The sequence below is a fragment of the Glycine soja genome, chromosome 9, assembly GCF_004193775.1.
Source record: "Glycine soja cultivar W05 chromosome 9, ASM419377v2, whole genome shotgun sequence".
In the NCBI taxonomy this organism is placed as follows: Eukaryota; Viridiplantae; Streptophyta; class Magnoliopsida; order Fabales; family Fabaceae; genus Glycine; species Glycine soja.
The window spans coordinates 18,099,249-18,125,025 of record NC_041010.1 but is presented as its reverse complement, the minus strand read 5'-3'; the positions used below and the strand labels follow the sequence as shown (position 1 = coordinate 18,125,025).

General features: G+C 34.5%; 1 protein-coding gene across 6 annotated transcripts; it reads left to right on the top strand.

The window, feature by feature from the left end:
• The first annotated feature begins 370 nt into the window (after positions 1-370).
• On the top strand, positions 371-25,479 carry LOC114366908. 6 transcript variants are annotated; one of them, XR_003657070.1, is made up of 4 exons: positions 371-421; positions 593-804; positions 6,099-6,355; positions 7,315-7,820. XR_003657070.1 is itself a non-coding variant. In XM_028323936.1 (2 exons), exons 1-2 carry the CDS (start codon positions 5,765-5,767, stop codon positions 7,336-7,338), a joined length of 615 nt encoding a protein of 204 aa, XP_028179737.1. In that variant the 5' UTR covers positions 4,591-5,764; the 3' UTR covers positions 7,339-7,825. The 6 variants fall into 6 exon arrangements, 1 of the variants encoding a protein (XP_028179737.1); XR_003657073.1 differs by having other exon boundaries at positions 388-421; positions 593-632; positions 7,315-7,824; XR_003657072.1 differs by lacking the exons at positions 6,099-6,355; positions 7,315-7,820 and adding an exon at positions 25,012-25,479.
• Positions 25,480-25,777: the final 298 nt, after the last annotated feature.

Sequence of the window (25,777 nt, the reverse complement as noted above, 5' to 3'; positions counted from 1 at the left end):
TACATTTTTATTTCTAAATTACATTTTAATATATTTTTAAATAACTTATCAATAGTTAAAATAATTTTTCATCACAATATGAAGTATTTTGTATAAATTTGAAAGTTAATTTATATTTAAACATATTTATTATCTCAAATTTTATACATTAATTTTTAATTCAAAGAATTTAATATTTTAATAATAAATATGATGTTAGTAAATCATACATTTTTCAGAAGAAATATTTATTATATTATACTAAAAAAATAGTAATACGTATATAAATAAATAATTATGAGCACATGTGAACAATGAAATGGCCATCACACTCGCTTTCTCTGTAGTTTTGGATTCTTTTCCTTTCACTGCACATATAAATAAATAAATACTTCCCTCTCTCTCATCCCGCTGTTATCATTTATGAACAAACGAGGGTGTTGTATGTTCTCAGCTCAAGAAGTTCCACTTTTTTTTTTTTAATTTCATGACTCTGTGTCATTTTCTTCTTTAATTGCAGTAGATAGTGTGGAATCATTTCTCCCCCCTAAAGTATATTCCTTTCAGCTTGTGATTTTAATTTTCTAATTCATAGTCTGGTTCTGCATCACAGGAATGGTAGATTTGAGGTGAAGAGGTTCCACATTGGTAAGGTAATCCTCAGATCTAGCTCATTAACACCAATTTCATGCCCTGATTCATGGACCAAGCAGTGTTTTGTGCCTGCTAGTTCTTGCTTGTAGCAGATATTGTGGATTGAAGGATTCTAGGGTTTGAAAACAGAAACACTTTGTAACCTAAGAAGGATACCTTCATAGGAGTAAGGTTAGAAACTAAATGTCTATGGCTGTGGTTACTGTAGATTTGGTTTCCTTCTTGATTATTGCAGATTTAGTTTCCTTTTCGACACTAATTTTGCCTATAAATCTGTGGGTCAGTCAGTGGGTGATGGTTAACAAACATTGTAGATAGAAATCATAGAATCATATATTTACGTTTATAGCTACCTCACATAGGCCTATTTGGGATTAATTTGAAAATATTTTGGGGGTTGAAAAATATGAATTGATTTTACTGGCCTCTAGAATCATATATTTACGTTTACAACTACCTCACATTCTACTCTATGTTGACTTTCATTTTGTGTCCTAGAAAAAAAAAAGCCATGAACTCTTTGTTCCACATGGTATTTGGTGAAATCTCAGAGTAGAATATGAAAAATGCATTTGACTCAGCTTATTAATGTACGTTTATTTTCTTTGACCATAAAGTTAGATTCTACCAATGCTTTTTATTAGTTTTCTTAGGAAAAAGGTCTCGCTTTAAAAGGTATAACCATAGACATAAAGTACAAAATTTTTAGGAAAACCGGGAGAGAAAAGGTTTGTGTTTGGAGATAATGAGTTGGCATATTTATTATCCCTTCACTCTATTAAAAATTGGTGTATGTTTGCATGTAGATTGAGACACCTATTAGCCTAAGTATATTATTAAACATTCATTTGAAGAATAGACAGATACGCTAATCTTAGGCAGGGTAATTTTTGAGAGAGCTAGCAGCTAAGATGACTATATGTTCTATAATTTTTTTGTTTCAGTCAATTCAGTGCAATGTGAAATAGTTCAACTTGATTTGGACTTTTCTTTCATAGGTTAGCAAATATGGTGTTTCTTGTATATTAGTTGTTGGCGATAATCTATTGATGTTAGCAAATATATATGTTTTCAGTAAGATTTGGTTATATAATTGTGTCTAGTCATAAACCATTAAGTTGATTGCTTAGAAAAAAATATTAAGCTGCATTTTAGTTTACTAGTCTCTTCATGTGAGGTTTAGATGGTGAACTGGTATCTTTGACTAAATTGGCCTGATTAGTTATAAATTTTAATGGTGACATCGACTTTTCCCTTTAAGAGTAGAACTGTGTACATTTAATCTAATCTTTGACCAAAAAATGCATTTGACTCAGCATATTAGTGTATGTTTATTTTCTTATAAGCAAAAGATAAAAAAGGTAAAAAGTATTTGTTGATTTGGTTTATTCCCACACTATACACATGTTGACAATCACAATAAGTTAAAAAAGAAATGAAAGATAAAGAGAATATTTCTAGTTATTTCCAATATTAGCTTGATTTTTAATGTTAAAAAGAAGATTGGGGGAGGGGTGACTTATAATGGTCACGGTAGTAGTTATTTGAGTAAGGAATTAATGACATTTATGCTATAAGATTGCATGAGGGGCTTGAAGTCCAAGCAAGAATGGATCATAGGCGCATAAGAAGTGGGTGAAATTAGATAACCCTAATTTTATGTCATGGGCACATAAGATTTTTAAAATTTATTTCTTTCACTCCCTCTATATTTTCTATTTATTCAAAAACTAAATGCTTTTTTATCTCTCCACTGAAGCATTGACTAAAAGAAGTTTCTTGATTTAACTATGTTCATTGTCAATACTGATATCAATGCATTCGATATAGCTTGTTTGGTACCCATGGTCACATCAAAGTAAACCGTGTCACTAAGGACCAAGTGGCCGTGAGGAGCCCTGCCCCAACTACACTTGAGAGTTGAGATAACATTATAGAACTCCATAGAGATTGAACAATAAATTTTCTTGGACTTAATTATGCAACACCCTTTCATGACTCATTGTGTCAACACCACTGTTTGAAAAATAACTAGCATAGAAATGACTAGCTATTATCAATCCCGAGGCAATGTATAGCCCTGGAAGGTTTAGGGTGCTTCCATGCATTTTAGCTAGCATTTTACGTATATCACATATTAAAGGCATATATAGTATTGTCCTACTTATGTTTGCTAGAATGTTACGTTGATCACATTTAAGGTATTATTTATTTTTACACTTATAGATCTTTACGATTTTGCCCTTTAAAATATGTCTCAGTAAATAAAGGAATACCGTTATTTAGTCTTGATTATTATTCGATGTTGGATCTCAAATACTTGGTAAAACCAGATTCCTAGTCATCAATTTTTTTAAGTTTTACCTTAGTTTTTTTTAGTCTTCCAACTGCCAATTATTGTTTTTATAGTAGATGAATCATGAATAAAATGGGTGAATTGGTTTAACCTTTCATAATAGATGAATGAACCTCAAGTGTGCCTTCGTGCAACAATTGAACTAAAACTCTCCCCAACACAAAAACCTGTTCCAAGTCCACTCTACAAACCTAAACCAAAGTCACACATCATTCTCATCTCTCTAATATCCGAAAATAGTGCTAATTTGCCAGGCAAGCCAATAGCATCGATTTACCTCCTTTGTGGAATATATCACCAAAAGACCCTTCTAATCCAAACCAAGTCCCTATACCTCCTCTGTGTTTCATAATATTATGATAATAACTAATAATTACGTAGTGTATGCCGATAAGATTTTAATGCCATTCGTTAAGGAGAGATTAAAGTTGTTTCTTAGTGTTCATTGATTCATTCTCAAGCTTTTAATTTGTTCCTTAGAAGTTACAAGTACTAAGTGATTTGGATACTCATGATTATTTACATGCACTAACCCATTAACTATAAGAGTAAAATGATCATTTGGGAGTAGATCGGGACAGGTCTTCCACAAATTAATTTTAGATCAAGTAAATGGTAAGTTTTAGAATGAGTTATTTAACGAAATGTTATTGAATGATTTAAGAGTAAGCTTGAGTTACACTTTAGTAAAATCATCCATTAAATTATTTCTCCTTCTTTTTATCCTATACATCTGTACACATAGTGAATTAATAAATGAAAAATCTTAGTTGTTGTTTAACAGATTTATTGACATTACTTAACTAAGATGACGATGTAAACACACTTCAGGTATCTTACATGAAGGTACCTTACATTAAGATGTGATCCTGACTAGGAGTGGATCGCTTGATACAGGCTATGGAGCATTGGATGACACCACTTCCAGTGAAGGAAGATAAGTCAGGGTAGACGCCACAAGGATTACCTTGTGAAGTCTGAGATTGGTTCAACAAGGAACCTAGAGAGAAGCTCTCACCAAATTTTATGAAAATGCCAAAAGTCCTTTTATTGAAAACAAAAACCAATACTTATAGTGTATCTAAACAAAAAGATAAAAATAGACATGGGCCTTCAAAATAGTTTGGGTCAAAAAATTATAATTAAAAAAAATAGAACATATTTATTATGGGCCTTCAAATTAATCTGGGCCTTCAGCAACAATTAATAGTCTTGATAATGTCTCTGCCTCTGGGCCTTCATCCTTCTCCACTCGGGGGCTTTGTCTTTCTCCACTTGGGCCTTTAGCCTGTATTTGGCCAGTTTTAGGATTCTCATCATTCTCTCCTTCTAGGAAAAAATTTGCCCTCAAATGTTCAGGATCATCATCGGGTTCAAGTACCACTTCCTTCCTTTTCTTGTTGGCTTGCTTGGCATAACTTTCATTCTTCTTTGCAATTTGCACCTTCACTTGGTCATACAATCTTTTCACAGACTCAACTTTGGCCTGTGCATCCTTATGCTGAGTCTCTTAGGGCTTGTTGTTGTAAGTTGGCCTGTTAGGCAATGAAGCTTCTAGAAGGAGATCAACTTGATGATCTATGCTTCTTGAAGGTGGCAGTCCATGAGGAATCTCCTTGGGAAAGACATCTTTAAATTCCTGCAATAAGGGTTAAACACTAGGAGAAACATAAATAGTTAACTGATTAGAATTATCACTTAATCTCTTAATGGTTTGTACGAGTCAACTTTGCATCGAGTGATAAACAACAACTCAAAAATATAGAGTCAGAGTAGTATACTTTTACGAGGTTAGTCACATTTTACATTTTATGTGTATCATCCTTTTCTCTTGTTTGTTTGGTTGACACTCAATTAAATATTACCAAATCATTTCATTTCACAATTATATTTTCTTAATTCTTGATGTTTCTTAATGGAGATTTATTGTTGGTAGTTTGTATCAATGGAGATTCTTGAGAACCAAAGGTGGATGTATCAGAGTTTGGATACTAATAAATGTTGGACAAATGAGTTTAGAGAATGAGTGTTTGAGTTCGTACAGTTTGTTACTAGTCAGGACATGTTTCAAATGCAAGGTGAACAAACAAGGTGTCTAAGCAAGAAATGCAAATGTAAAGTTTTCAAGTTAGTGGATGATGTGATGAGGGATGTTTATGAGGAAGGGTTCATGCCTAATTATTATTGGTGGACAAACCACAGTGAGGAGTTACCACAATTTCCTCCAGTAGTGTTGCAAGGTTCATACTATGGAAGTGGTGGGCGAAGGGAAGAATTGAATCCTTATGAGCAAATGATTAGGGATCATGCTGGACCATCAATTGGGAAATACATAGAAAAAGAGGGTGTAATTAAGACAGAATGCATGGAGGAAAATCCTAATCCTGAAGCTCAAAATTTCTTTGATATGCTGGCAACTGCGCAAGCATCATTTTCGGAAGGATGCGAGCATCATTCAAAATTGTCAGCTTCTTTGGCCTGTCTTAGCTTGAAATCTGATTATAATATGCCAGAAGGGTGTTTTAATTGTATGGTTCAACTTATGGGCAACACCATGCCAAAAAAAATATTATGGTGGGTAATTTTTATCAAGCTAAGAGGTCGGTGCAGAAATTAGGTCTCGATTGTTTGAAAATTGATTGTTTCCCAAACGTATGCATGTTGTATTACAAATAAAATTTAGATAAGAGTATAACTAATTGCTTTTTTTGTAAAAGTGATCGGTACTTGACAGTCAATAGGAGAGGGATAGAAAAAAAGTTTCCTATTAAAAAAATGTGGTACTTTCTACTCATTCCAAGACTAAAAATATTGTACTCTTCAATGACCATTGCATCTCACATGAGATGGCATAGTGAGAATCAGAGGGACCCGAATATCATGTGTCATCCATCTGATGGTGAAGCATGGAAGCATTTTGATAGAATGCATCCAGAATTTAGTCAGGACCCTAGGAATGTCAGATTAGGGTTATGTTCAGATGGATTTAGTCCTTTTGGTCAATTTGGCAAGACTTACTCTTGTTGGCCGATTATCTTAACTCCATATAATCTTCCTCCTGGCATGTCCATGAAGAAAGAATTTATGTTTTTAATTGTCTTAATTCCAGGTCCATCAGATCCAAGGCACAAGATTGATGTGTACTTGCAACCACTTATAGATGACTTATGCACTTTGTGGAATGATGGCATACCAACTTTTGATGTGTCATTGAGGCAAAATTTTTTTATGAAGGCTACTTTGATGTGGACAATCAATGACTTCTCGTCTTATGGGATGTTGTCAGGTTGGACAACTGCTAGCAAACTTGGTTGTCCCATATGTATGGAACGATCGAAGGCATTCACAACTTTAAATTTTTTCACGGTATGCTATTTTGATTGTCATCGCCAATTTTTTTCGCTTAATAATGCATATAGGAGGAATAAAAAATCATTCAAGAAGGGTCAGGTTGAGACCTCACCCCCTCCTCCACGTTTGTCTAGTCTTGACATTTGGAATAGAGTTACACATTTATCGCTCTGCCTTGAGTCGCAAGAAGAAAAAGATTTTCCTGGTTATGGTGTTGAACATAATTGGAAGAAGCAAAGTATACTTTGGTTGTTACCGTATTGGAAAACACAACTTCTATTTCATAACATTGATGTCATGCACACAGAGAAAAATGTGCTTATGAATGTCTTTACATTGTGATGGACATCAATGGAAAAAGTAAGGATACACACAATGCTTAAATAGATTTAGCAGAAATATGTAATTGGAAGGAGCTTAAGTTGGTAGATGTTGGTCGTGGCAAGTTCTTTAAACCAAAGGCAGCTTATGCAATGACCAAATCCCAGAGACTCGTTGTTCTTAAATGGGTCAAAGAACTAAAGTTACCAGATGACTATGCCTCCAATTTAGGTTGGTGTGTGGATCTTTACAAGGGAAAAATTCATGGAATGAAAAGTCATGATTTTCATGTTTTCATGCAACGGTTTCTTCCAATTGCATTCAACTCATTACCAAAATCTATTTGGAAGCCACTTGTTGAACTTAGCCAATTTTTCAGAGAACTAGCTTCGACAACATTAAATGTTGAACAACTAAGAGTTATGGAAAATAACATAATTGTGTTGTTGTGTAAGTTAGAACAAATATTCCCACCAAGCTTCATTGATTCAATGGAGCATCTTCTAGTTCATTTACCTTATGGGGCAAGACTTGGTGGTCCGGTCCAATATCATTAGATGTATCCTTTTGAGAGGTATAAAATGAGTAATTATTTATACACCATTGTATTATATAGTCATTTTATTAATAATACTTATTCATATTAATTTTAGGTTTCTACACTCCCTTTAAAATAAAGTCAAGAATAAGGCTAGAGTCGAGGGATCGATTTGTGAAGCGTACATAGTGGAGGAGACATCTACCTTTGCCTCGTTTTACTATCCTGATCAAATTACAACAAGAAGGACTAGGATGCCTCATAATGTTAATGCGGATGAAGGTTCTTCATCTTCTCCTCCTATATCAATTTTCAATTACCTAGGAAGAGCATGTGGTAAATCCAAAACATATTTTTTGGATCAAGTTGATCTTTAAGTTGCTCACTTGTACGTTTTTCAAAATTTTCTAGAGGTTGAGCCATATTGAGAGTAAGATTATTTTAATACTTGTATAACTCTAATTAATAATTTAATGATGTTATGTTGTGTACTTTAACCTTGTGTTTGGATTAGGAATTTCAAAATTTCTAGGAATTTGAAATGCCTAGAATTTAATTTCCTTCATTTTTTAAATGCTTTGTTTGGATAAATCAATTCAAATTTCTTCCATTTTAAATTCTTTGTTTGGATAGGGCAATTCAATTTCCTCCATATGCAAAATTTCAATTTTATATTTTAAATAGATGAAATTTTAATATTAAACTTTATAGAAAATAAACACAATCTAATTTTGAAATATTAATTAAAAAATATTTTCAATTTTTAATAATTTATAAATACAAATATTGATAATTTTAACTAGGGTTGTTTTGCCTGACCATAACCAGTGATGTTTTTAAACTGATATCAATCAAGGCTATTTTTCGGTCGACATCAAATATGGTTTTTTTTGTCAAAGTATGCTAGGAATATTTGTCAATTGACGTTAGTCGGGGCTATTTTTTGGCTAACGTTGGTTGAGTATATTTTTCAGCCGATGTTGGCTAGATTTTTTTACCAACGTCAGCTAGGGTTTGTTTGGCCGACACCGGCAAGGGTCTTTTCGAACATCATTGACCAAGGCTATTTTTAGCCAACGTCAGCCTAAAAAATCCTAGCAGGCATTGACAAAAAAATCTACCTAATATCGGCTAAAAAATAGCTTGGTCGATGCCGACCAATAGAACCTACCCGATGTTGACTGAAAAACATCATTGGTCAACATTGGCCGAAAAATTCTTAGTCAAAGTTCGCTATAAAATAGCCTTGATTGATGTTGGCTAAAAAATAGCTCTGACCAATGTCGACCGAAAAAACTCTAGTGGATGTCAACTGTAAGAACCTTGTTGATGTTGACTAAAAATAGTCATGCCCGATGTCGGTCAAAAATATCTAGCTAGTGTTAGCAGAAAAAACCCTAGCCAACATCAACCAAAAAACCTAGCTAATGTGGTTAAGAAATAGCTCTGGTTGATGTCAGCCAGAAAACCCTAGTCGATGTCAACAAAAAAGTCCTAACTGACATCGGCTAAGAAAATCTAGTTGACATAAGCCAAAACACCCTAGCTAACATCGGCTAAAAAATAACCCTGGTCGATATTGGCTAAAAAATAGCTTTGATTGATGTTGGCTGGAAAAACCTAGTTGACGTTGGTTGAAAAACCCTAACAGATGTCTACTCAAAAGTTAGTCATGACCGATGTTGGTAGAAAAAATCTAGCCAACGTCGCCCAAAAAAATCATTGGTCAACATCAACTGAAAAAACCTGGATGACAACGACCAAAAAAATCCTTGGCCGATGTTAGCAAAAATTTCTCATGACTGAAATTAGTGAGAAAATAACCCTAACCAACATCATCTAAAAAAATCTTAGCCGATATCGGCAAAAAATAGCTTTGGTTGACATCATACAAAAAAACTATGACCAAAAAAACCTCGGCCAACGTCAGTGAAAAATAACTTATGTCGATATCGATCGTAAAAACTTTGGTCACCCATAGTTGTGAGTGTTGAATGAGAAAGAGTCGCGAACAAGAACGTGAGTTAGAGTGAGCATCTTCGAAAAAAGAATTTCAAATTCTATATTGTTTGAGAGAATTTGTAATCCCATTGTTTTCGTCAATCAAAATGATTCATAAAAATACCAAAAATTAAATTTCCTTTCAAATACTCTATCCAAACAAGCTATTTTATCATGAATCATTTTAAATTCCTTGAAAAAATGAATTCCCCTATTAAATTGCTTCATCCAAACACACTATGAGAGATTTGTTTTATCCTTTGCAGTATATATGAGAATTTTTAGAGGGAGCTGAATCCCACTGCTTCGAATGCTCAACTCAAGCAAGACATTTCATCCAACTTTCCTACATGGTTCAAGCAATATGTAGGTTAACACCTTATATATTATTCAAATAATATTTCTTCAATAATGATATAGTCTTATGTACGACGTTAATTGTTAAATTTTTTAGGTTCTAAATCCAGAAAATAATATTCAAGATTCAATATTGGTTAATTTGGCATGGGGACCTAAGAGAAAAGTTGAATCATGGCCTATCTATGTTATAAATGGATACAAATTTCAAACAGTTAGCTGGAATGAAGGCATGAACTCTTCTAATTATGGTGTTTACGTGTGGGGAACTGATGATCAACTAGAATCTGATTTTTATGGAATGTTGTATGATATTATTCAATTGGAGTATACTGGCATCCCATTGATGAAGTTAGTTCTATTCAACTGTGATTGGTTTGATAATACTCCTTATATAGGGACACGAGTAGATAAAAAATATGAGATTGTTGAAGTAAGCCAATCAAAAAGATATACTAAAGTATACAACCCATTCATATTTGCACAACAAGCAGAACAAGTTTATTTCACAACATATCCCGAGGGACATCGAGGATGGTTAGCCATAATGAAGACAAAAGCTTGCAGCTGAACCAATGACAATATGGCAAGTGAAACTGAGCAAGAGGCTCCATACCAAGATAATGAGCTTGTAGGGCTTCAACAAGTGTTAGAAGTTGACCTTGTCGTCATTAATGAATCTCTTGTAGATATTGATGGAGGTGGAGAAGAGATAGATGTAGATTTACTTAAACAACTAGACTTGGTTGAACCAGACGAGGATGAATGCATATTAAGTAAGAATGAGACTGAGAGTGACTTTGATGATACAAATACTTATTAGGTAATTCATACATTAAAGTTTGCATATCTTATGTTTATTGTGTGTGTGTGTGTATATATATATATATACATTTGTATGATTGTGGTTTGAAATATTTATTACTTTTACGCTTGTAGTGAATATGAAAGAGAATATAAGTGACCTATTTTGGTGTAGAAAACATGTTTATGTGAGTTTTAATTAACAAGTTGAATTTATTTATTTACTAAACTGTATTGATTGTGGTACTTCACTTTTTATTTATTTGTCCTTGAATATATGTGTGTGTGTGTGTGTGTGTGTAACAAAATCAAATATGTAGATGGCAGACAGAGGTAGATGTGGTGGTCGCAAAACATTCAATCGTGGTAGAAGATGTGGTGTTAGTTTAGGAGTTCTAATTACCACCAACCCTTCCACCTCTTCCATTCACATATCAACCTCAGAGTTGATGATTCATGTCATTGCGCCGACACCAAACACACTTCCTACAACTCAAGACCAACCAAATCCAACCTTTGTAAGGGAGTTAATTCCCACTACCGCCATTGGAGATGTTTCACCTTTAGCACTAGATGATTCTCTTACACCTGAGTATCCACCTGATCCAAATTGTGAACATATTGTTGATTAGAGGCCTTTCATTCGTGCATATAAAGGAGAGTAAGCTCATTTTATTTAACAATTAATTTTTCTTAAAATTTTTTTAAATGGGATATTCACAATGTCTTTGTACATAGGTTTCAACCAACATATGGATGTTCTAATATCATATCAAATATCATTAGAGCAAAGTTTGATGAACCGACTCCAAGTTGGTTGAAGGTATTAGTTGACCTTCATGATAGGTGGTTTGGACAGTTTAAGGTAATTTGAATTATAGTTTAATTTAAAATGGGTTCTTTCTTGTATAATTTCTAATTTAGTTCTTGTTTCCTCTTTGATGCAGAAACAATACAGGTGGCACTAAGCAGAAACAATACGCATGGGCCTTTTGTGTAAAAGTATGTTGAATATATATTTCATAAAAAGAAATAGACTCATAATTTTGTTAAAAATAATATATTTTAGAGTAAATAGTCAAATTCGTCCTGGTGATATTAGTCCCGAAAATAAGAAAAATATAAATTTAGTTCCTAAATATGGAAAAAGTGTGACCAACTAGTCATGCCATTAAATTTCTTAGATCATTTTGTCATTGTCAGCACCTAATTTTGTCTGGACCACTTACTATTTTATATAAAAAATAGAAAGAAAAAAAGGGAAAAGAAAAAAGAGAAGATAAAAAAGGGAAAAGAAAAAAGAGAAGATAAAAAAGGGAAAAGAAAAAAAGAGAAAGAAAATTTCATAGATTTCTAATTTTTAGTTTAATGTATCAAGTCCAAATCAAGTGTTGCTGACCCATTAATTAATCAAAGTAAAAACAAAAAAGGAAAAGAAAGACCCATTACTTGAACCTGACCCAACACCCATCCAAGATCCTAACTCATCCTAATCTATCACCAAACCTTAATTTCCTATCTGTCTCTTCAGAAATGGCACCCATCTCATTCTTGTGTCCATATCCATTTTACCCAACAGATCATCACCAACTCCATGCTACTCCTTGCTTGCACTATTTCCCTTCTTCATGCAAGCTCTACTAAGCACATCAGGCAAAGGTTCCCTCGAAGACGTATGTGATGGCAAACTCGAAACGGAAGCGATAGAGACTAGGACGAAACAAACAGATCCCAAAAAACAGAAACTTGAAAAACTTGGCGCCGAATGAATGTTGCAACATGTGAAAATGGAATTTTGAGGTCCAAGGAGAAAAAATGAGCCACCAAAAATAAAAGGGAGCAATTGTCTTCCTTCAAGGGGTAAGGTTTTTTGGGGACTTATGGAAAAAAAGAGAAGTTCTGGAGAGTTTTCTGTAAAAGAGGAGAGAAACTGCAACAATAATTTTTGGGCTATTGGGAGTGTGAATGTTTTTATGATAGTATTTTGTAAAAAGAAAGGGGAGGAATTTACTTCTGACAGGGGTGAAGGCTTTGGTGATAGTTCTATTAAAAAGGGAAAAAGATTGTAAGGGGGGGATCATCTGTTGTAATTTTCCTTACTCATAAAGGACCCAATTGGTATTTCATTAAGTTACAAATAGAAGAGAACCTTCCATTTGGTAATTCGTTTCATTGTGCAATTTCTCTGTAAATATGTTATTTGTTGGATATTCCTCTGGTATTCTTTGAATTGCCCTTCTTGTTTTGAACTTTGAGTTGTTATTGACTTTGATAATATCACTTTTTTTGTGCTATTCGATTTCTTAGTTCTTGTCAACTACTTGTTTGATAAAATGCCTAGACTAATTGACTTAGCTAAATTTTGGCTCTTCATAGTTGTCCCTTGATTTCTGTCATTTATTCAAAGCTCTCTCAATGTTTGGGGTTCAACAATATCATGTTGAGTTTGTTTACTAGTTCAATAAAATTCATACATTCATGAGGGGCTTATGATGAGTGGCTTTTTGTTTTTAGCCTTCATGTTCTATTCACTACCTTTAGCTCTCAGTGTGATTTTGGCTCTTGGTGCTCTTACTTCAAACCAGAAGACATGCATGCAGAGATTAATGAAAATGCTTTTAGTTTTCATTAGGTGCTTTTAGTGTCCAATGGATGAGTTAAGGAAAGCACATCAACATGTTCTATATATTCCATAAGTTTAGTTGTTTCATAGCAATTACACTGTGAAAAGATAATAGAAATGACTTTTGAAAGATGCACTGTTGCACCGCTTCCTGTCATTTAATTGTTTTATATTTCTTCATGTTTCATTCTTTTCTTTCCTAGTTGAAATCTTGATTAGTTTCACTACAAAAAAATGATATTTCCGACGGACTAATTCCCATGGATAAAATTCTGTTGGAAATATCGGACTTTCTGACGATTTTTTCAAAGGAATAAATTTCGTTGGAAATTTCCATTATCCCCAATTAAAAGACCCCAACCCTAGACTTGTGTTTTTTCACTTTGCGATATTCCTCTCTGTGCCTTAGTCTTTCCGCTGCGACAACTGTGCCTCCATTGCACCCTCACTGTCAGTCCACGCCACCAACAGGTAAGCCCGTAGTGCTCTCACCCCCTCTCTATTGTTCAAAACATTGCGCGCTTGGAAGATTTTATGTCATTTAGTTGAACATGAGAGCATGCTTGGTGTTGATTGCTTGGATGATTTATTTGTGCATAAAGCTGAAGACATTTTGCTTATTTTTGTTCTAAATTTGTTGTGTAAAAAAATGGTGCGTTGGTGGTTTGGTTGGTGATGGTGGTTTTGGGTCACGGTGGTTGGTGGCTGTTTGGTTGGTGATGGTGGTTTGGGTCACGGTGGTTGGTGGCTGTTTGGTTGGTGATGGTGGTTTGGTTGGTGCTGGTGCTTTGGTCTGTCTTGGGTGGTTTGGCTTGCAGGTGGTTGCTGGTGCTTTGATCTGTCTTGGGTGGTTTGGCTTGCAGGTGGTTGCTGGTGCTTTGGTTGGTGCTTTGGTTGGTTGTGGTGCTGGTGCTTTGGCTCGTGGTTGGTTGGCATGCAAGGTAATATAACGGTGAACTAGACAAAAATATTTTTATTATATTACTCAATTTTTATCTTTTCAATTCCACAGGCGAGTGATAAAATGAAACTCAGTTAAGTGTTTATGGTAAAAGTAATAACAATTAAATGGTTAAACACATGCAATTAAAAATAATAGTCCATGTAGTGGAGGAGGAGAAGCTGAGTGGTGGTGATTGTGTCATTGCATTAAATGAGGAAGCAGAAGTTGTTGGGAGAAGTGTTGCCATCATTTAATGCTATATGGTTACAAGAGCCAATCCAATAAGACTCTGTCACAAGCCAATCCAATTAGCCACATAGTGTTGTAATTGCAGTATAGGAATATTGTTAGGAATATTGATTATGTTTTCAATGTTGTTTTGGATGTAGCTATATCACTAATACACTTATACTGCCTGCTATAAATGGGCCTACAGAGGGTCTTATGATAATATACACCTGTCACTTTTTCACTGCTATCGTGGGTATGGACTTTCTTTGTGTTTATACACACACAACTACTAATTTTTCTTAGAATCCCATGTATGTTGTTACTAGTTATACTCAGCATTGATGGACTGAAACTGAGATCCAAGTATGGAATATAGAAAATTTTGGGCTAGAGCTGTACTAGTTCTACCAATCTTTTACATTTTTCTACTATTTGAAGCTTTCAAATGTGGATTGAAAAAGTTTGGGCTAGACTTGTGCCTGTTTGCTTGCCAAAAACTATTCTCATGTTGATGATCATTGTTGCTGTATTGACAAGTTATCTTTTTTGCAATGTTCATCTTTCTGATGTCTCGTGCATCCCTGAGTATCATTTCTAGTCATGTTTTATAGAGCCTACTACTTGTGAATGTGTGTAAGAACTAACTCATTTATAACCATTTTAAGCTTAGTTAGCTTTATTTTGAAGGTTAGAATTTGGAAAATATTTCATAGTAGATCAATATCTCTATTTTATTTTTAGACTATTTTAGATGAATTCTTAGGAGAGGTTTTTGGATTTCATTAAATTTCCTGATTTGTTTTCTTTTTTAATTAGGTTTAATTACTCTATGGGTCCCTGAATTTTTACCAAATTTTTAATTAGGTCCTTGAATTTTTTTTGGTTTCAATTGGGTCCCTGAACTTGTATTTATTTTTTAATTAGGCCAGTGAACTTTTAACCTCTTAATTAAGACTAGTAGTTTAGTAAGTAAGGCAAGTGCTTTGTATCATATCATATTAGCCCATATTAATTTATTATCCTATTATTTACAGTCTCGATTAATTTTCTCTTTCCTTACCTGAACCCTATCATCTCAAGACAAGTATAGGATTATGACATTTATTCTTGTTGTGATGTCCATTTGGTGGTATTTTAGAGTATTTAGAATTTTATTCCTTAAATTATCCAGAACCTGATAATAGTTAGCATAAATATCTCTGCATATGATATAAACCAATATTTTACAACATTTAGTGAGGAATGATCCTTGTGTTTCTGTAGGTTGTTGTTCTTAATTTATTTGATGGTCAACATTATCTTTTTGTTCCATACAATGTTAGTAATGTTTATAAGGTTGTGAAGGAAAAGAACGGAAGCATGCCACTTGCATTGGCAATGGTAATACTTTTTTCCCATAATATATTCTTTCTCCACTATTAGAAAATACACTTTCAACATCGGTTATTTACGGCATTTTACATCGGTTTTAAAACCGATGTTGAAAGTACTAATGTTGAATGTATTATTGTTAACATCGGTTATTTATAAATAATCGATGTTATATATAACTAACTACAACAAAATAAGTGTATAGATGATGGACGTTGACATCGGTTTTCTAGAAAAACCAATGTTAATATATTCGTTAACATCGGTTTTCTAGAAAAACTGATGTTAATGTTATAGATTAACATCGGTTTTCTATAGAAAACAAATGTTAACGAATATATTAACATCGGTTTTTCTAGAAAATCAATGTCAACGTCCATGATCTATACACTTATTTTGCTGCAGTTAGTTATATATAACATCGGTTATTTATAAATAATCGATGTTAATGTTTGTACGTTAACATCGGTTATGTATAAATAACTGATGTTATTAGAAATAACCAACATCGATTTTTTGAAAAACCGATGTTAAGGTGCATGTTGACATCGGTTTTTCTAAATAACCGATGTTGTTTACTATATTAACATTGGTTTTTATTAATAACTGACGTTGTTTTCAAGTTTTTTTTATATGAACTTTCTGTTTTTACAATAAATCCAAAATTGTACCTGTAAAATGAAATTTAAGACCCAATTCACAACAAATAAACATTTTATTATGCTTTCAAGCAGTTTTAATCACAATAACATTGAATAATTGGTTTGTTATTAACAACTATCAACAAATGAATTCAATGTTCAAATTACATAGGAAATGACAAAAATGTTAAACCAAAGTAAACTAAGCTAAACTTAATGTCCCTAAATCCTAGCTCTAAGCTCTAACTCGGAGATAATACCGTGCCCACTGGATCCGAAATGCCTTTAATCTCTCTGGCTCCAATGGTCTAGGATCGTTAAAATATTGCATGATGAAATAAATGATAAGTTAATAATGTAATACAAATTATAAAAAAAATTGAATTTGTTTGCAATAAACGTACTGCTTCCCAGTTATTCCTGAAACTTCCTAATGTGATGGTGGACATCCAGTGAATGACATAATAGCCGTACTCAATGCTTCCTTTTTGTCTATTACACTAAATACATAATAAAATTTGGATATTAATTAAACAATTAGTGTACACACACATAAGAAGTACATATAAGTGGAAGTTTTATGTAAATGACGTACCTTGATGACAATCCACCTAGCAACAGCCTTTGATTTAGGCTGTGGAGTCAAGACCTTTTAAAGCACTGTTCCAGACGAGTAACAATTAAAAAGTGGTGTTGTTGAGGTATTTCAATGCAAATGTATTGAAAAGAACACTAACCTGTTGATTATCCTCTTAAGGTAGTTGTCTGACCTGTTATGCAATGAAAAAAACCAGACAACTAGGTGTTCCTTGGGCAGGATGACCACCATCTGCCAGTGTCGACTGCAGTGGAAACAAATATGGGTTAGTATATTAGTAAACATTAATTAAATTCAGTTATTTTGTGTGACTTACCCATTCAGGTAGGCTCCAAGGTAGACATCACGTTTTGAACTCTGCATCCAACTTTTTATGTAACTTTCAGCCTCAAACTGCGATTGCCCAGACCTCTGAATGGATTGTGGCTCGAGGAATCCATACAGATCAGAATTCCCCGCTCGCATACTTGTTTCAGTCAGATGTCTGTTTATGTTAAGTCCAAGTTAAATATTTATGAATTGAAAGCAATAACTTAGGCAATTAAAAGTAATCTAAAATGACTTACAGAATCCACAACTGTAACATTGATATGATGAGACATTGACTATCGTGTGGGATTTTGGAGAGGTCTTTGTGCTTTATGTAGAGCGAGAAGTCTAGATTAAAGACACCGAACACGGTGGCATCCCATGTAACTTGGTAAGGCCTCAAGAAAAGCTCTGGGATGGTCAATGTCATCAGATAAAGCGGATCATCGACCTCCGGATCTGACTTTTGAGGTGGTTTTGTCGGAGACACAATTGTATGTTCATGAAACAAAGTTAAATGACCAAATTTGAGGCACGCTGAATGAATTAATTCAAAAAGAAGAAACATATAGTAAGAGTAAAGTACCTGCTGTGATAAAGGCTTGACCAGATGTGTCGGCCAAGCAAGGAAGGTGTGAATTGCCTGCCCCACTAAGGAAACTTCATCAGTGGGTACAGGAACGGGAGTATATGGATCTTTAACCTCTTCCACACCCACCTTGACTTGGCCAGGCAACAAAGGAGTGTTATGAACAACAGTGGATCCCTCATAAACTCTTCCTGGGGCAACCAGGCAGGCAGGATTTGCTTCGATGTACAAGCCGCACTTGTCTGAGTCACCTGTCTTAGGATCATTTCCTGAGGGATCAACACAACTCTCCTTTCTGCTTACTCGAGGACCTGAAGGACCAACCAGAGGCTCCGGAGGCAGTGCAAGTCCCTGAGATTGCATCTGGGACTGAAACTGGGATTGCATCTGGCTGAATGATGCCATGAGCTGCCAAGTCACTTTTTCTGTGATCGACTCCTCTAGCTGGTCCCTGATTTGCTGGGCCAGCTGCTGCAATTCTTCAGGAGGTAGCGAGGAAGAGATGCAGGACGTCCGTGGAGCCAATCTGAAGTATTGCCTGATGGTGACACCGGCTCCAACAGCACAGACACGTCCAGGGTGCTCTGGACGTCCAATAGCAGTGGTGAGAACATCCTAACATCCATGGGGGATGAAGGATCCGTGTGATGCCTGCTCCTCAAAGGAATCTTACACAGAAAAGACATATTTGTACCTGGCATTCAAAAAATAAAGAAATATAATTCTAATGGTTAGTTGAAAATGACTTACAATCTTCTTAACGATTTCCTTTGCGGCCTTAGTCGTTATCTCCCCTGTTTTCTTGGTGCGGGCCATCTTCCACTTCACGTGGCGTCTGACGGGGATGGAGGGTCGATGACACCATCAACGCTTCCTGACTGTACAACTTCCTCCAGATTCTTCTTGGTCTTCTCAGCCAGAGCTTCTGCTCCAAATATTCATAACCCGCACGAGACAAAACGTGGGGGGCATGTTCTGTTTCTGGATCGCCAGTGCCTTTTTCCGCACATTCTGCAAAAATAAAACAATAATCTTTCAAATTGCTAGAATGAATTATAACAAGTTAATGTTTTTTTAAAAACAACTTAAATGGAAAGGTACATACCTCCCAAGAAGGGTCTTTGCGAGTTTGGCAAAACTGAGCCTATTTTTCCTTGCTTATGTCGTATTTCTCACAGACAGTGTCGTCCACACAATCCTGATTGGCTGCAAGGGCCCATTTCCTCGTGAGGTCTGATTTAAACTGCCTCCATCTTTCACCGACAGTCTAAAGTAACTTCTTTTTCGTCCTACTATCAGAAGCCTCTGGGATTTCAAATTCCTCCTGACAATAATAAATAAGGTTTATTTGTTACAATAATGTATTTTTTTTCTATTAATTAAAGAACATCAAATAAGAAAAGAAAAATACTTGAATATCCTCCCAAATCAAGTCCTTCTAAGCAGTAGAGACCTCCTTCCAGTTCTCGTACGTGACGTCCACCTTATCACGCGCCACAATCCCCAAATATGTTCTTAATTTCTTCCTGTGGGGACCGTTGCCAGTAGCAGGATCAACATGGACCACTGGTCTCTCAGCACCAGGTGGTCTAGTAGACAAGGATCGTAGACGTGAGGCTTTGCGTGTCCGTTTCACGGTAGACGGCGAAGCTGATGTGTCGGAAGGAGGAGGAGAAGGAGGAGGAGGAGGAGGCGAGGCTGGTGGAGAAGCCATGATCCTTTATTTGATAGGGAATTTGTTCCTGTTGAAAATAAAGGTTGTGAAGATATTGCACAAACTTGAAATATGGCAAATTTAGAAACATAAAATTGATGTTGGCCTACCAAATGATGAGATCAAAGATGCTGCAACTAGTGAATTATAAATCAAAGGCAATAAAGAGAGCACTCAAACATAGAAGGAAAAATTATCAAATGAAGAAGTTAGTGCCACAGATAAGGGCAACAAAGGGAGATCTGAAACACACAAGGAAAAATTATCAAATGAAGAAGTTAGTGCCACAGATAAGGGCAACAAAGGGAGATCTGAAACACACAAGGAAAAATTATCAAATGAAGAAGTTAGTGCCACAAATGAGGGTAGTGCAAAGAATAGCATCAAAAGCAACTATAATGAAGTTAGTAAATTTGAAGATAAGGACAAAGAACAAAGCATACAAAATTCAAAAATGAAAATCGAGGGTGGTTCAAAGAATAATGTCAAGAACAAAGATGTTGAAGATGGTGACTTAAAAAAAAGCATACAAACTTCAGACGTATAAAATTTATCAGATAAAGCTGCATGATAAAGGGTATAGTGTGGATAGTAATATCACTGAACAGGAAAATATAGTGAAGACTATTATTCAGACTTCAAATAGTGCTCTTGTGTTGAATCTCTCTTTACTTGCAGAAAAGGATTTCAATTTTGTTGTAACGAACAACATGTGCTGATTTTTCTTTTTGATTAAGCTCTAATATCATTCATTGGTTGCTCTTATATTTTCCTTTCCCATGGTTACTTATCCTTTCTTGTTCAGTTTTTTCCCCCTCCTAGCTATGCACTTTATGAAGCAGAATCTTTTCACATTTGAGCCACTTTCACACGCAACGTTATTATTTTCCCATTGGTTAAATTTATATAATGTCCCACTGCAGAAAAACATGTATTAATAGTTAACCTATTTAAAAGGAGGAACCCTAGATTCACCACATTGCATAGATAATATATCATATAATGGTGCTTTTGTCAAAACGATAATATCAACACATAAATATAATTTTCTTTATTGACAAATTTACAATTTAGCTAGTTTTCAAATTGTACATGAACTGATTGTTAGTTTATTACAATTCAGCTAACTTAGCTTCCTGCTCATCTCTCATGGATACACTTCCGTGAACTGTTCTTTAGAATTGTATTGCCATGTTGAAGTTAAAAGGGTCTGAATAAGATGTATTCTACTAAGATTTTATGTATTTTAGGTTTGTGTGAGGGTGGGTTAACACAGGAGCTGGATGAATGCCTTGTGTGTATATAGTTGTAATATGTTTAGAAGCTTCAGAAAGAAGGTCATTTTACTCCTAAAAATATATTATTGATGCCTAATATTTAGGCATTTTTACTCACTATCCAAGCATCCTTACTAATTCTTATTGTTTATCTGTTGTTGCTTGTTATATTATTACCTTTTAGATCATAAAACCAGCACATAAGCCATCAACACACTAGCTTAACATTCGGAATATAATCCCAAGAATTTGTACCCTTTTACCTTTTTGTCAGATGTCGAAGGGAAACAACACTCTTGTATAGAATATTTTAAATAAAAATAACATTTGTAAATTTATCTGTACCCAAAATTAAAAATAAAGTCCTAAAAAAATTCTATTGAGATCTACAAAACAAGAAAGCCCAATACAAAATTGAGACCAAACTTTGGATCCAAGCATAGTTTTATATCAGCCTAATCAGAGAACCTGCATTGTTTACAACTACAACCAAGCATAGCAAAGCTGCACAATGCCAAACCCGTAAAGCATTCCTTGCACCAGAGTTTGTCTTATTACTTTTTTGGAGCAATATTATTACATGTTACACAAGCATTAAAGTAATTTTTATGTTTAAGGGATTGAATTGAACTCCTTTGTCTCCATTTCCTATCCCCAAGACAATCTTCCTAATTAAAAATTAACAACCAATAAAGAATACTATTCAAACACAAGCGTGTTGTTTTGCTTAGCTGTCAAATTTTGATTTGGTAACATGCTTGAGGACATGAAATAGAGTCATAAGATTTGAGTATCCATGTTTAGCTTCTGCATTCTACAGTGACGTTAGACTTAATATTTTCCTCACTAGATACATTAGAAGCATATAACATATGTCATTCATCTCTATATGTGATGGATCAGACCTTTCCTTCCTTGAATGTTATTATTGTAGAAGCAAACTTCATTGCTTCATGATGATGAATCAAGATTGATTCAAGGTGTTTTGATGATAACAAAGATGATGACAAAAAGACCAAGAGAATGATTTCAGGATTGAGTCAAGAACAATTCAAGAATCAAGAGAAAGATTCAAGAGAAAGTTTCATCAAGAAGATTCAAGATTCAAGATTCAAGAATAATCAAGATCAAGATTCAAGACTCAAAGATTCAAGAATCAAGAGAAGACTCAATCAAGATAAGTATTAAAAAGTTTTTCAAAACATTGAGTAGCACAAGAAGTTTTTTACAAAATCATTACCAAAGAGTTTTACTCTCTGGTAATCGATTACCAAATTGTAGTAATTGATTACCAGTGTTTTTAAAACGTTAAGATTTTCAAAATTCAAAATGAAGAGTCACATCTATTGATGTGTAATTGATTACACCTTTATGGTAATCGATTACCAACGACTATTTTTGAAAAATTCATTTCAAAAAGTCACATTTCTTCAAGTGACTTGTTTTTGAAGATTCTTTCAAAAGTCATAACTTTTTAAGTGATCAATTTTAAAGGAATTGCCAAGAGTTACAAGTTTTGACTTGAGTCATCAAGAAACTATAAATATGTGACCTTGGCATGAAACAAAATTATTGATCTCCATCATCTCTTTCAATCATTCTATCTTTCAACATCTTCTTTCATTTCTTTCAGAACTTTCTGATTTCATCTTCTCTTCATCTTTCTAAAAGTTTTTGTTCAAAACTTTCTCTTCCAAGAAAAGTTCTTTGTTCAAAAACTTGTGCTATTCATCTTTTTCATTCCCTTCTCCCTTTGCCAAAAAGAATTCGCCAAGGACTAACTGCCTGAATTCTTTTTGTGTCTCTCTTCTCCCTTTTCCAAAAGAACGAAGGACTAACCGCCTGAATTCTTTTGTGTCTCCCTTCTCCCTTGTCAAAGAATTCAAAACGACACAGTCTGAGAATTCTTTTGATTCTTCCCTTTCCCATAAACAAAAGATTTCAAAGGACTAACCACCTAAGAATTCTTTTGTTTCCCCATTCACAAAGTTTCAAAGGACTAACCGCCTGAGAACTTTGTCTTAACACATTAGAGGCTACATCCTTTGTGGTACAAGTAGAGGGTACATCTACTTAGGTTGTTGTGACTGAGAACAAGAGAGGGTACATCTCTTATGGATCAGTTCTAGTGGAGGGTACATCCACTAGGTTGTTCAAAGAAAACAAGGGAGGGTACATCCCTTGTGGATCTTTGCATGTAAAAGGATTTTTACAAGGTTGAAAAGAAATCTCAAGGACTGCAGGTCACTTGGGGACTGGATGTAGGCACAGGTTGTTGCCGAACCAGTATAAATCTCTTGTGTTTGTCTTCTTCTTCCCTACTCTTTTAATTTCCGCTGTGCACTTTAATTATTGCTTTTATTTTTGGTAACATTAAGAAGGATAGATTTTTTAATTTGTAAAGGTTCGTTAATAATTAATTCAACCCCTCTTTCTTAATTATTCTGAGGCCACTTGATCCAACAATTTACTATGTCATATTTATACCTTGACCTAATTTTCATATGACATTTTCTCAAAACACTTAAAAATTGACATTGAATGTGATATTATGCAATTTTTTTAATCATCATGTTATAGGTGCAAAATATTCATCAAAAGATGTGGTATTGCCTTTGGAACTACCCAAAAGATCCTCAAAAGCACCTCTGATTCTGTTTAGGGACTTACGGTGTCAAATGCGATTGAGAACTTGTTGTCTGTTCAAGGTTTGCGATGAGGCTTTGGAAGACAATGAGGATTTTAGCTGGAGCTGGCTTGAGACTCCATCAAGTGTGTTAGAGTCCTTGTCTTCCATGTGTTTAAGGCTAGACTTCTCGGCCTCTAATTCAGCTCTGGAAATCATGAAAGCCATTTTGTTTTTGTTTGTTTGGGTAGAATGCTGCTGCTAAAGATAGCATAGCATAGGAGTATCGAAATGGGATGAAGTTCTAATATATATAGATGGAAACCACCAAGTTAGGAAGTGGTTTCCCTTTTAGGGTTCTCAAAGCCTGTTGTTTTTTCTCAAACAAGGGATGCAGATGTAAGTATGTCCAAGAGACATAAAGTACGTGTGTTAACTGACAAAAGTATTTAGATAGATTCACTGCATTACTACGAAACCACCAAACAATTTCTGCTGGCTGTTTTGTGTGATGTCAAGCGATAGTTATTACTACTCTTTATTATTCCAAGCAAGTTAATTATAAAAAGTAAATTAATATGTTCCTTCCTTATTTAGGAAAATATTAACCAGTAACTTAAGACATTAGTTAGAAAATCAAAAGTGAAAAGTTTTTATAAGAAAGTGTAATAATACATTTCTCATTGATTTCCAATGCAATTCTAACAAACTTTTTATTTGTTGATTCTTTAAGTAGTACTATATGGGTAATAGTTAGTAGGACTCCATTATTCATTTGTAGGATAAATATGGTTGGTGTTTGCTTTTTTAGTTATTTATAATGCATTAAATTTCAGCCATGAAAAAATATTAAGATTTGAAAGGAGGGTGTATTGGATAGTGAGATTAATGGGATCTTAAAAGTCATCTACCAATTTGTAGGTAGGTTCATTGTCTATTTTTAAGATGGGGTGTGTGATGGCGAGATAGAAGTTCTAATTTTAGTAAGATCTTCCTTCCTAATTCAAAATTTGGCACTCATATCACTGAAATCAGAACCTCCCCTCCTCTCCCCAAAAAAGGAAAAACAGACCATAAGAAATACATTGCACACCCCTTCTCTTTGATGGAGTTAGATTTTAAAACTTAGTTAGATTTTTAAAACTGAGTTAGATTTTTTAATCTCATAAGATAATTAATTCTTGTTTCTATTCATGATTAAGATATACAACAACTGCTTCAAATTTAATAGGTGTGAAAGAGGAGTTGTAAGCATTGCACAAAGAACCTATTTCCTTAGTGACTGATAGATTCTACTTTGATTTGAGGGTTGGCCAAGTTGCTATTGTTGGAAATGATTTGCTGCAGAAGAAGTGTGACGACCATGGAAGCAAGGGAAGAAGAGAAGGCAATATTGACAAATTAGGCTTATGATTGTTGTGTGGAAGGTCAACCAAATGATGGAAGGTTTGGTTGAAGTCCCTACCCACCATCGCCTAATCCTGATGTTTGATTAATCTCTTGACTTAATTTTCATCCTCCCTAAAATTTTTGGGAGAAGTGATTATGCACCATTCCTGTTCATATCATTTTACTCTATGCATTGTTATTTCCTATTACGAGTTATTTTTTGTGTACTTTTTTTTATTTTCTGCAGATATAATAGCTATCTATATATCCATGTACTCTAATTAGGTTATTGTTCTATGTAGTTCAAGATGTTGTCTTATTTGGAATCATTTTATGTAGGAATGATGGGTGGTGAGCTTCCAATGAAGGAAGCCGAGATGGCAATTGCGGCATTGGATTCTGATGGAGATGGGTTGCTGAGTTTGGAGGATTTCATTGCTCTCATGGAAGCTGGGGGAAAGGAGCAGAAGTTGAATGACTTGAAGGTAGCTTTTGACATGTATGACACTGAAAGCTGTGGGTTTATAACCCCTAAGAGCTTGAAAAAGATGCTTAAGAAGATGGGTGAGTCCAAATCCATTGATGAGTGCAAATCTATGATCAAATAGTTTGATTTGAATGGGGATGATGTCCTAAGCTTTGAAGAATTCAGAATTATGATGCAGTGAGGCTTGTATATATAAATGTTGATTTTGTATAGTGTGTATTTGAAATTTGATTGATTTGTTTGCACATCCTATGTATAACACTATAAAATGGGATAAATACATTGGTCTTCAAATTTCACCTCAATAAACAAAGCTGATGCTTCACGTGGATACTGAATTTTGAACCACCTCTACAACTACTTCCTGCAAGAAACAACACAGATTAATAAACATTACAGAAAACAATTGTATGACTTATGTAAATGAATCTATCAAAATCAAATATATAAATACAAAATTACATTAGATGATGTTAATTAATTCTCCTTCATCATGATCATTACCATTAGCATGAACGTCGTCAACTTCTTCTTCTCCAACAACATTAGGAGTGATTTGTGTTGACAAAGGAATAACATAGGTGTCCATGTATGAATCATCATCTTCTACATTAACAC